This window comes from Ciona robusta, chromosome 2 (assembly GCF_009617815.1).
Source record: "Ciona robusta chromosome 2, ASM961781v2".
Taxonomy (NCBI): Eukaryota; Metazoa; Chordata; class Ascidiacea; order Phlebobranchia; family Cionidae; genus Ciona; species Ciona robusta.
In genome coordinates, this window is record NC_143236.1 from 8355434 (window position 1) to 8367807 (window position 12374).

A 12374-nucleotide genomic window follows, 5' to 3' on the forward strand; every position below is an offset into this window, starting at 1 on the left:
TTTTAAACAATTAACACCAGTGTATAATAGTGCTCGTAAGAATACAGTTTTATAATCCTTGAATGGTATCTGTTTACTACCAAACAGGACAAGAAAATAGAATGAAAAAATGTCCCATCTTACCCCACCCTACTATATATATTCTGCCTAGTGTTAACGATTAAATTTAAAACATTATATACTGATCAAATATAACGAGATCTGGATTTCCACCAGATAAAGAACGCCGTTCCTGAGGCTCGACAAATATTTGAAGTTTACTGGTACGACGATCTGGTATTTGCGAGACTTTAAACTCGAATTGCAAAAAAATTAATATCTTTGTTATTTGAATGAACCTATACTTCCTGTAGTTCTGGTGTTAGAAACTGAGCCCTTTCTGCTATTTATCTCATAACGCGAAAAACAGCGGATTTTTTCGATCTAAAGCACACGAGAGTTGTACATAGCTGTATATACTGCGTATTGATAAGTTTAAGTCGGATGAAAATAAGCAAAACTTCTATACGAAAACCACTTTCTGCGTTTAAATATGAACCTGCTTTCATCGACCCGCAGTCATCGAAATGTTCAATTACGACGACATATAACACGCTCGATGACGTATACATCCATCCCCAAACTCATAGAGACACGGGATACATTATTTATTACTTATTCCCTAAAGCGCCGACAATGGTGTCATATCATATGACAGTAAACGGTTCCAATAAGGCGTCTCGTCAGCGACACGTCAGGCTCTTGACCGGCATTTTGGCAACTGATAGCAACTTTAGCGTTTAAGGTCGCAAAATTAGCAAGCTAAAACGCTACAAGCAATTATAATTTTACCTTTAATTGGCTATAATTTTCGCTCCTGTATTTTTCTAAACACAGACGCTTTTAACGTCCGTGGGGTAAAAAGTCCATAAATTATTTGTATAGTTGGAAAGTGCTACACATTCGACAGGTCGACTTACAACTAAATAAACTGAAAACAGGAATAATTTAGGCCAATAAAGCACTTGGGAGAGTAAATTATTTATACGACCCAGTACATTACATTTTAAAACATGTCTATGGCCTAAGAATCTCGTTCTGCTTGAATGAACATTGAATCCCATAGCAACGCAACGTAAGCTAAATACAAATTTTGCGGTTTAGGCATTTAATGTTGTAATTATACAATTAATTTACCTTAGAACGACGGTTATACACTATGTTTTAAGTTTTATATCAGTATTTAGTTGTAATTTATAAACAGCTTAACATTAAAAGGACTTTGGTTTTTGACACTTTAAAACAAGTAATAAACAAAACCGAAAAGTGGTGTCTTTTCTAAATTGTTTACTATTTTATATAATTTTAAAATTTCTTTTAAGGTTTTGCCAGAATCAAAACATGAATGAAAATGATAAAAGTAACATCTCCAATTCTGAGGTGATACTGCAAGAAATATTAAAGAATTGTCTTCAAATAAATGAAGAAGTTTCACCAATAAACTGGGAAACAATATCCAGGTTAATTCCCCATACAACTCCATGTGAGTGTGAAGCAAAGTTTAAAATAATGAAAAGTAAATATACCAAACAACATTTAACAAACAACGACTTCAATGTAAAGAAACAGTTCCCTGGAACATCTGAAAGTACTTCTCATGCTGGGGGGGTTTATGAATACTTATGTGCGTCACTGTCAAGTGAGATGAAAGAGAATCAGGCCAGTGGTAGTTCTAAGCAATACAAACCAATACAACATGATAGAAATGCTCCAGAAGTTGAAAGGTTTTTAGATTCGACACCTGACCCTGTTATAAGCAAAGACCAAGGCCCTAGCATGGTGATACATGTATGTGATGAGGCCAAAAATTTAAAGCAAGATTTCAACTGTCCGAGGGACTTACTGGTACAGGAGATGCAATATTTTGCAGAGTATTTATCATTTGAGTCGCAACGTTTAGAAGAGGTTGATATTTCTGTTCATTGCGACATCCATATTTTCGATTGGTTAATGAGGTATGTAAAGCGGGGGACTTCCCTAATTGAAGAATACGAGTTACCGAAGCTAGAACCCAGTAATGTTATCTCTATCCTAATTTCTTCTGATTTTCTAAAAATGGATTCCCTGGTGAAGGAATGCGTGAATTACTGTCAAGAAAACATGTCAGCCATCGTGGCAACACCTTGTAACATGAATTGTGTGAACGACCGCCTTACGTCGCAAATCGCTGCCAAGTTTTCCCATTCAGAACTGGAAGACGTAAAGGATAGAAAAGATAAATTTAAAAGCAAACTTTTCTGTAAAAAAATTGAGAAGCTTTTCGACCCAAATGTAAAAGATGAGGATTCAGTTGGAAAAGCTTGTTATCTTTTTAAATGCTCAGTTTGTGAGAGAGTTATGACCAAACAACAAAGTCCTTACATGGCATGTTCTAATAACAGGTTGACTGTTGATAAACATGGTGGAATGACGTTTAAACATTCGCCCGATTTATCTTGGGATATAAACGCTTACCTGGTCAGTTTATATGACGAACTACGCAAGTGGAACTTGGTTTACTGGAGGTTATGGGGTTTAGTGAACCATTTAAAATGCTCACGCTGCAGCCAGACTTTTCAGCTTTGTGAATTTGGGCATTGCAGATACCATACTGAACGTGCACAGTTTCAAAACTTAGCTGGAGATGGATCAGATTACCCAATAGGGGTTTACTTATGTTGCAACCAAACAGTGTTAAGGTTTGACCCCACCGGCCTCAACAAGGGCTGCCATGTTCGTGACCATGTCGTCACAACAACTGACTCAAATCATAGGAAATGTTTAGACGATATGCTATCCCATAAAGCATTGATAAAAATCCCATACAAGCCTAACGACAGCAATACAGACTTAAACATCTTTTCAGCTGAAGAGACGCAGTGCAGCATCAAAGAAACAACTTCGACCCCACTTTCGATATTAACCCCAGCACCTGTACAACTTAGCCCAACAACTTCGAAAACTTTCCAAAGTTCATTACAAGGCGCCCCTGATTCAACAGAGGAGGACACAATTGATGACGAGACAATGATGAAACAGATGTTTGTTGCACCACAGAAGTCAGTTATGATGTCACAGTTGCCCTCTGTTCCAAGGTCTCAAAGTTATTCTGCTGGTAGCATCGTAGAAAAGCTGGCCCCTAAGCGCAAAGAGAAAATCCAGATTCCTACCGATATCACAGCTTATGCAAAGTTTCCAAGCAAACAGAAATGGGATACGGCTAGATCAATAAGGTTGGTTCGATATCGGGTAAAATTAAATTCACATAATATGATAATTTTCTAATATAAACGAAAATTTGTTTTTTTTGTCATAAAAATGTGAAAGTCAAACATTAGGTTGGTTTTATATTACTGGTTCGTGGCTTGTTGATGCTACCATTGTTGCCTTGTGTGTATTTCAGGAAGACACTGGTGGTAATAGCTCCAAACCAGTGGCTACTTAAAGTTGGCTCTGGCTTCACAAAATAAAATAATTTTCTGGGATAAATTTCAGAAATAAGCTGTGATTTTTGCCTTTTTATGAATTTCAGAAATTAACTTATTTTATTTTTTTGTTCCAGATGGAACCAGGACACTCAACGTGAAGAAGATCGCCGTCGCTTCCACACGATGGCCTCGCAGCTCCCTAAACAACGAAGCGGAGAGAAATCGGAGAAAACGAAAACTAAGGATTTGAGGGGGTTGCCTGGTGGGATATTCACAAAATTGGAAATTGCGTTTTTTAACAATCTTAGAACGACAAACGCAAATCAAGGTCAAGGAAAGCAAGGGAACCTAAAAGATTTTAAAACAAGAGGGAGAAGGTGAAGAAAGGATACCTTTGGGAATTTAGTTTCTAACGTTACAGTTCACAACTACCAACTTTCTTAATAACCAACATTTTTTAGCTTCAGACATCACTGAAGGCTTTTGGTTTAACAAACAAAAAAATTAAATTGGGAAAACTAGCAATGGGCCAATATTTATGACACAATTCTCTTCATTTGAAACGATTGGTTTATAATTCAACATCACTAAAAATAGTTTAGTTTTTAAACCACAATATTTAAAACAAAGTCAAGAACCCATAAACCATTATTAATTGTTTAAAGATCAGAATATTTAAATATTATGTGCTAAAAGTGTCCCGTCTTCCCCCGCAGTAATATAGCCTACCTTCAAATTATACATGGTCTGTGTAAGTAAAGTGTCAAGTTTGTATTTCAACTGGCAAGAATATCCATTTCTTATTCACGTGAGAGAAATATCTTGTGATAAATATTTGTGTTGCACATTTTAAGCTGAGGTTAACCACTGTAATTTCACTTGTGTATAAATAATTTATTTAACCTTTACGGTGCAAAACTGTTTTTCAACCTTTTTAACCGAAAACAAACAAAAACGCGCTATATTACAGATATCTAACTAGTGTTAGGACCAAACAGTGTTTCAGCTGATATCATTTTGTTTTTAACATTAAGACATGTTACCTGTGTCCACTTACACCCAAGGGAAAGCCTAATATACCATATACCGTGCAAAATGGCTCCTTGGCATAAAAATAGATCCAATTTAAATATTAAACCATTCCCAGTGGGAGCAAAATATATATTTCCTAAACCTTTACCCTACAATCCTCATTATTTAGATTAAAATACAAAGCCTCACAAACAAAATACTTCCTTTGTATTGACTTTTATTGCAATAATAAGTGCACTGGTTAATTACCAACTTTAACTACTAAGCCATTCTACACACTACTATCATGGTAGGTTCATTGGCTATTTTGAAGTGACTTATCCAAACTTGTAATAACACAAATGATAAAACAACTGTTGCATTCCTAACAAAAGTAAAATAAGTCATATTTTCTAAAAAGCAACACCTATATAAGTAACATTAACTTTATAGACACAAACAATGCTTAAGTATAAATAAAAATAAAAGATGGCATTCGATTTTCACTTGTGCTATTTGTGTTTAAAATATCTGGATAACACCCTACACATTACTCCTATGTTGTACACAAATATACTGGTTTCCAAAACAATGTAATTTCTGGCTTATATTATACAGTTACGCGTATATTATAGTACTGGCATGTTATGTATTACTATTAGGTAATAAAATTCATCAGAAATGACCTTCAAGTTTTAGACCTTGTAAGAATAAAATACAATATAAAGAAAGCAGCAACAAGGAAGGCAATGATGTAGCACATTAGTTTACGATTCCCACGACCAGAATCCATCATTTTAGAAAACCGAGTGACCGAGCCTCCTAATAGACCGGTGGTGCTCATAAAATCAGAGTTCTAAAACAGATGACATGTAAGGACAATATTGGGGAATATAAAGAACAAACCAACCATTCCATCCAGATAAGTATTGTCATCTTCCACACCGTCTTTCATGTCAAGTGATATCTAGATGGAAATGCAAAACTAACATCTTCAAGGGAAAGAAATTAAGATGTAATTAAATACAGATGTAAGAATCCGGTACTACGAAAACGTAACAGACAAAAATCAAATCTATCAAAGTGTATAATATAAAAGATATACATTTCGTCTAAATTGCATTTTCAGCCTCTTAATTATATAGGGTCAAAATTATGTCTCCCGTTATTACACCTTCTTATGCCCAAATATTAAGATGTCAATGGCTCCACACAGTGTAGAATAACATGGCCACTGCCAAGTTATACTATGAGCCAGATGAGTGCATGTAAAATTACAAAGAATACACTATGCACATTGGCATGACACTGAGAGTAACTCTCTTCATATTAGTTCAAATTGTAACGCGAAGCACCAATTTACATCAGGAATGTTAGAGTTAGACAACATAAAGACAATTTTAAACAAACCCAAAAAAATATTTGGAATCCGTAAACTACCATTCACCACAACAAACCAGAAGAGCTAAAGGAAACAATATGAGACTAAACTACCAATAGATGGGAAATAAGCAAAACAACTTCACTCTGAGTAACCAATCACGATGATTTACATTTGGACAACATAGGTGAAAAACAACATGTTAAGTCCCAGCGCTAGAAAAAATCCTATTACACCCATTTGTTAACCCTTAACCACTTTGCCTCAACCTGATTGTTACTTTTTTTGACTAATTACCATGTGCCTCACATTAGCAGGACTTGATAAACCTACTCATAAACCAGTCATTTCAATCATAAAGTACAGTAATAATCAGAACTGGTGTCGTGGCTAAAAAAAAGTTGGGGCATGGTTTTTCAAATAAATATTTTTTTATAATGTTCTTTTTCTCCCAAATAAAAGGGAAGGGAGGAGAACCTTAACATCTAAACCTTTCCCCTGGCTACGCCACTAACCAGAACTTGTTATAAGTGTGTGTGAATATCAAGCAACAGTGCACACGGCAAACGCGGTGGTTTAACCGACCATTTTAAGCCTTGAAACTTTGCTTGCGAGTTGGTCGGCAAGTCTGTTGTTTTCCGCTTCCATTATCTGCTCGGTGTCTGGAACTGAACTTCCTGAAATGAAAATGAAACATTAATTCATAAAGAAAATTGGTTTAAGTGAAAAAAAATCCTTACATACCAGCCAATATATATATATGAGGATGAGGTTTACTTAAAGGCAAATGTATGTTCAAACTTTCCTAAAATAATACATACCAGCCCTTTTAACTAGTGCTATGTTCATAATATTCAGTATGTACTCCATGTCCTATGAAATAGGGGTTGGGGAATTTGACCATTAAGACATCGTGGACAATCGCATGTGGCATGCCTGCACTAATTACAGGGACCCATTTATACAACAAATATTGTAGAAATAGAATATATGGACCAGTCTGTAGAGTATGGCAGTTCCGGACGAGATCTCGCGCGTGCAAGACGGTTATTATTTGCGTGCGCGCGTGCTAACATCAAAAATCGGCATGCAAACCAAGTACATTTCCAAGCCACAATAGGAAATCCTACTTAATTTATTACGCATTTTTTCATTTTTAATTAGTTGGCGTGCGTGGGAAAAATGATGGCGTACATAACCAAAAGTTTGTAAAAAAATCGCTCGTGCACTTGCCATACTCTGCAGTCTGGTATATGGATAAGAAATTATTGCGATGTCAGGAAGCCTTGGATTAAAGCTAGGGATTGCCCATTACCCCAACACCATTTAAACTAATATTACATATGCTAATGTTTATTGGAACATGATTATAAAGATGCTTGTCTAAAAAAATGATAATCTGTCAATATTTTTATTACGTCTATGAATTAATAATAAATTATGAAACAGTATAGAAATATGTGTGCATGACGAATTAGTTTAAGTACTTTTACAAACATACCTTTATTCCAGTTTGCCATTTTTGTTGTTATATTTCAAAATTCCTTCCAAAAACTCCACCATCGACAATATTAAAATTGACACAAGTGTCACTTTTTACGTCATAACAAACCAGTTAAAGTGGATAATCGCTAGGTCGAATGTGGTATTTAGTGAATGCTTTCTGCAACTTAGCTTTGCAGCTACTATGTTTGCGATTTCAAGCTTTTTTGCAAGTTTTGACAGCTATCAGCTAAATATGCAATTGGGAATATAAATTAAGACGACAATATTATATTGCGGTAGAGCGGTATCGGTTTAAATAGCAGTATCCACTATCCAGTATTTCAGGTTTAGGACAGCTGAACAGGTAAGAATAATATGTAAACACGATATGCTCATTTCCTTTGCGTATTGCCAATAAAATTAAAAGTCTGTGTAAGAAATGTGTTAAAAAAACTGCATCCCTGTATATTTGTACAGCTGGTTGTGCCGTTTAGTTGTAATATTGGGTATAAAGTGACACCATTGCAGACTGCATCTGTGATAGTTTGCACTTTTGGCCCTGCTGTTTAATCCCCGTTTGACTTGCAGAACGTAGTTATTTAAAGACGTTTCTTTGTGCTAAAACTAGACCATGTTTCATATGTTTTAATAATAATCAGCAATGGATTCTGGGGCCAAAGGTTTGTTAGGGGAAGATCATGTAAGAGCGAAGAGAACATCTACTGGATTAAACAGGATTTTGTTTATTATGGCCTCCATTCTCGCAGCTGCTTTGGCAATAGGTATTGGGATACTGATTGGCAAAAGTGTAGTCAACGTTAAAACGATTTCAGATACCATTCAATGGGATTTTGATGCCGGTATCCAAGATTTGATGCTCAATGAGATAAAAGCATCGAATATAAAAGAGAATTTGCGTTTGTTAACAGTTCTACCACACGAGGCAGGCTCTTATCAAGATGAAGTTGTACTCACTAACTTAGTTAAAGAAACATGGGAAACTCATCTAGATAAAGTAGAAGTTTACCCATACAGTGTGTTGTTGTCTTACCCAAGCATATCAGACCCTAACTACATTGAACTGGTGTTCCCAAACGGGTCAGTTGCTTTAAAAACGAACTATACTGAGGTACCTCTGGATCAAAATGAGAAAAAACCTAAAGTTTTACCTTCGTTTCTTGCCCACACACCTAATGGTACAGCATCTGGGGATTTATATTATGTCAACTATGGAAGAGTTGAAGATTTTGAAGAACTTTTAAAGTTAAATGTCAATGTTTCTGGTTCGATTTGCATGGCACGATATGGGAGAATATTTCGCGGGGAGAAAGTTAAAAATGCAGAGCTGTATAACTGCACAGGTATCGTTATATTTACAGACCCCTTTGATTATGGAGGTATTGCTATACACTCTTGGAGTCCTGAGAAGTCAAGTATTGGTTACCCAAACACATGGTGGTTACCCCCAAGTGGGTTTCAGCGTGGTTCAGTCCAAATGCTAGGTGACCCACTAACCCCAGGTTACCCTTCATTGAACTTAACCTACAGAATTGATGAATCTAAAGCTAAATTACCTAAAATACAAGCCCAACCAATAAGCTATGAGCAAGCTTATGAATACATGGCCATTTTAGGCGGCCAAGACGCACCAGAGAAATGGCAGGGTGGTTTGAATCTAACTTACAAGATTGGAGGCTCTTTTAAAGCATTACATAAAAACTGCAAAGTAAGGATCCATGTTGGAAATTACAAAGTACAAAAGAAAGTTCATAACGTGATTGGTTACATAAAGGGCTGGCAAGACCCTGATAAGTATGTTTTACTTGGGAACCATAGAGATGCTTGGGCATTTGGGGGTTTGGACCCTTCAAGCGGTACAGCTGTGGTAATGGAAGTGGCACGAGCTATGGGAGTTGTGGTGAAGCAAGGAAAATGGAAACCAAGGCGAACTATTGTGTTTTGTAACTGGGCAGCTGAGGAACCAGGTCTTATAGGATCTACTGAGTGGACGGAACAGTTGGAGAAAAGGTTGTTACTTCGTGCTGTGTCATATGTTAATATAGATATTGCAGTGCAAGGTAATGCAACAATGAGAGCAGGGTCGACACCAACACTTCATAATCTGTTGTACAACTCAACAAAATCTGTACAGAATCCAAATGAAGAAGAAAAGAAAAAAAATCGGCCGACAGTTTACGACACTTGGCTGCATAAAAATCCGAATGATCACAATTTGCCTTTCATTAGAAATCTAGGCTCTGGTAGCGACTATACAACATTCCTACAAAGATGTGGAGTTGCTTCGGTTGATTTAAGATACACATTTGATGAACATATCCCATCTTACCCTGTGTATCACTCTCTACATGACACGTTTAAATACATGGAAAATTTTATAGATCCAGAATTCAAATATTCCAAAGCGATTGGTCAAGTCGCTGCAGATGTTATGTTAAAGTTAAGCAGTTTATCTGTTTTACCACTTAATCCCATTGATTATGCTGCAAAGTTAAGGTATATGTTTAAAAGTTTAGAAACCACAAATGGAAAACTATTAGCTGCAAATGGAATTCAGTTAACAGACTTAAACTCTGCTATTTGGGAGTTTGGAAAAGCAGCACAAAATTTAAACAACGTTGCGCAAAGTTTAACCCTAGCGTCAAGTGAATCTTCAATACGAATAGTTAACGACCAACTTTTTCAAATCGATCGCGGTTTTCTTGATTTTAACGGTCTCCCTGGACGCTTATGGCGCCATGTTATATTTGCCCCATCGAGCCACAATGCCTATCGTGCCAGTGGGTTTCCAGGTGTTACCGATGCAATTTATAATGTTCTTAATAACTCAGGGTCCTGGGAGGACGTAAAACAACAACTCTCAGTTCTTACTTTAAAAATCCTATCAGCCACCGACCTAATGATCGCATTTTGATTAAACTTTTCTACAAAGATTGTTTCATTTTTCATGCACACTTTATCATAGTGTTTTTCCTAATTTTTTTTTATAAAAATATGTCGAATCATTTTCAGGTACAGCTTTAAAATGCGTTTGTTTTTCATTTTTTCTTGTAATTTAATATTTCTATGTCAATCTTTTTCAGCAGCATTTATTTTTCACTGATATTTTATCCAGCATTTATCTATGCCCTTTTATGATACCCGTAAACTAATTTTATGGAGCTAAAATAAACACATACACAACTTACTAGTTTAAAACTTGGTGGCAATTAGTAATAATTGGTGGCAATTAATTTTATGGATCGAAAAGAATAAACACGCAACTTATTAATTTAAAGCTTGGTGGCAATTATATTAAAAAGTTACAATGATATTCAATGATCCAACTCTGCTAAATCCTAAGGTCCCTTGGCGGGTATTCACACCTATATACGGGTGACATGAGGAACATTTTGATAACTAATTTACCTGGCCAACGGCGGGAGGATTACTATCTTGTCGTGCTAGGACCTAGGATACTGGGGTGGTATTCTCGGCCAAAGAGATTCTCTTTGTTCTCGGCTTCCGACTGAAGTTAGTCGGTCGCGGTTTGTATTGGTTTGGTTACCGTGTTTTTCAGTCGGCCGACTAACTTTCTGTACATTAATTAATGAAGTTAGTCGGTCGAAATCGCCGGAAGAATGCCACTTCGACCAATTTATATTACATGGAGCTATACAGAGAAGACGGAAAAATTTTTCCGCTAGAAGGCGATGACAAATTCGTTTCTCTATTTTATGGGGAGCAGTTAGTTTCACGGTTTATACACATAAGATATAAACCCCTAACCTCTAACCCTAACCCCTAACCCCTAACCCCTAACCTCTAACCCCTACCTCTAACCTCTAACCTCTAACCTCTAACCTCTAACCTCTAACCTCTAACCTCTAACCTCTAACCTCTAACCTCTAACCTCTAACCTCTAACCTCTAACCCCTAACCCCTACCTCTAACCCCTAACCCCTAACCCCTAACCCCTAACCCCTAACCCCTAACCCCTAACCCCTAACCCCTAACCCCCAACTCCTAACCCCAAACTCGTCAAACAAAAAAAACTTGAAAAAAAATATAAAAAAGTATTCCACTGTGCGGGACTCGAACCCGGTAAAAATGAAACAAAGACAGTTTACGACCGCACGCAAACCGCTACACCACAGACTCGGCGACAGTAAACACAACGAAAGAGCGTATATAACCGACCTAATGTGGGAAATATGTTCTTACTAGTGTTTTATGTATTTAGAAAGGTATTTTTATTATTTAATTAATTTGTTTTACACTTATTAACGCTTTGTAGTGTGTTTTGTTCGTTTTTCCGTATTTTTTAATTTAAATAATTACCGCCTCTAGCGAAAAAAATTTTCCGTCTTCTTTGTATAGTCCCATGTATTTATATTCAATAGAGCGCACACTGCCATAATAAACAACTAAACATAAACCTGAAAAGACCCTCTTGCAACCGTTACGCCTACACATCCTAATCTCATTTCCGTATAGGTTACCACTATATAAAAGGCCTATATGTTTAAAGTAAAAAGTATATCTAGTTTGTTATGGAACAGCATTATTAGACCACTATATGAAACGTTAGAATTCTAGATTAGGTACAATGCCTCATTATGTCGTCACAGTATCTATTGTTACGTCTTGTGACGACACGGGGCCTGGCGTACGAGAATAGTTGCGGGTTTAAACAATAGAATAGATCCGACTTTTCGATTGAATGATTTTTTTCAGACGGTCAACCATGCATGATGGGTGCCATCTCGTAAGCTCTGTAGTTTTAAACTAAGACGAGCAGTGGTTTTAGCACTTGTGTAGATATAGCTTTCTCAAAGTTCTGTGGTTTTAAATAGGAAATGTAAATTATAAGAGTGAAGGTGTACTTTACGGCCTAGCTCGGTGGGGAACCCCGCGCCTTTTGTTCAGATACAATGTTTACCGTTTATATGACAAGAAACTAATATAGTAGCGAGACACAACCCAGGCGTTTAGAGTTTTGTGTTTCCCTGTTTACACTGAGTTTCTACATGTTATAATTTGGCAGTGAGCAT

At 36.5% G+C, this 12374-nt stretch overlaps 2 protein-coding genes and 1 pseudogene across 4 annotated transcripts; 2 read left to right on the plus strand and 1 right to left on the minus strand.

Annotated features, from left to right (window-relative positions):
- The first annotated feature begins 1155 nt into the window (after positions 1-1155).
- Positions 1156-4185, plus strand: LOC149740883 (SANT and BTB domain regulator of class switch recombination-like). Its single transcript, XM_089873017.1, has 2 exons — positions 1156-3251; positions 3581-4185. The coding sequence occupies exons 1-2, from the start codon at positions 1381-1383 to the stop codon at positions 3825-3827; spliced, it is 2118 nt and encodes a 705-aa protein (XP_089729143.1). The 5' UTR covers positions 1156-1380; the 3' UTR covers positions 3828-4185.
- A 493-nt stretch (positions 4186-4678) lies between these two features.
- Positions 4679-7514, minus strand: LOC149740884 (BET1-like protein). Of its 2 annotated transcripts, none has more exons than XM_089873030.1 (4): positions 7340-7514; positions 6424-6515; positions 5368-5424; positions 4679-5313 (listed from the first exon to the last, which is right to left on the minus strand). In XM_089873030.1, exons 1-4 carry the CDS (start codon positions 7356-7358, stop codon positions 5146-5148), a joined length of 336 nt encoding a protein of 111 aa, XP_089729156.1. In that variant the 5' UTR covers positions 7359-7514; the 3' UTR covers positions 4679-5145. The 2 variants fall into 2 exon arrangements, with proteins under 2 accessions (XP_089729156.1, XP_089729155.1); XM_089873029.1 differs by lacking the exon at positions 7340-7514 and adding an exon at positions 6660-6807.
- A 317-nt stretch (positions 7515-7831) lies between these two features.
- On the plus strand, positions 7832-10528 carry LOC149740885 (N-acetylated-alpha-linked acidic dipeptidase 2 pseudogene; annotated as a pseudogene). The gene has a single exon (XR_016384446.1). The product of XR_016384446.1 is annotated as an N-acetylated-alpha-linked acidic dipeptidase 2 pseudogene (transcript).
- The last annotated feature ends 1846 nt before the right edge of the window (positions 10529-12374 follow it).

Excerpts from the sequence above, each read along its gene's own strand:
- LOC149740883 (XM_089873017.1), top strand. The coding sequence starts at position 1,381 with ATGAATGAAAATGATAAAAGTAACATCTCCAATTCTGAGGTGATACTG. Across the intron at positions 3,252-3,580 it reads GATACGGCTAGATCAATAAG|ATGGAACCAGGACACTCAAC; the intron begins GTTGGTTCGATA and ends TTTTTGTTCCAG.
- LOC149740884 (XM_089873029.1), bottom strand. The coding sequence starts at position 6,708 with ATGGAGTACATACTGAATATTATGAACATAGCACTAGTTAAAAGGGCT. Across the intron at positions 6,516-6,659 it reads AGCACTAGTTAAAAGGGCTG|GAAGTTCAGTTCCAGACACC; the intron begins GTATGTATTATT and ends TTTTCATTTCAG. Across the intron at positions 5,425-6,423 it reads AAGTTTCAAGGCTTAAAATG|ATATCACTTGACATGAAAGA; the intron begins GTCGGTTAAACC and ends ATTTCCATCTAG.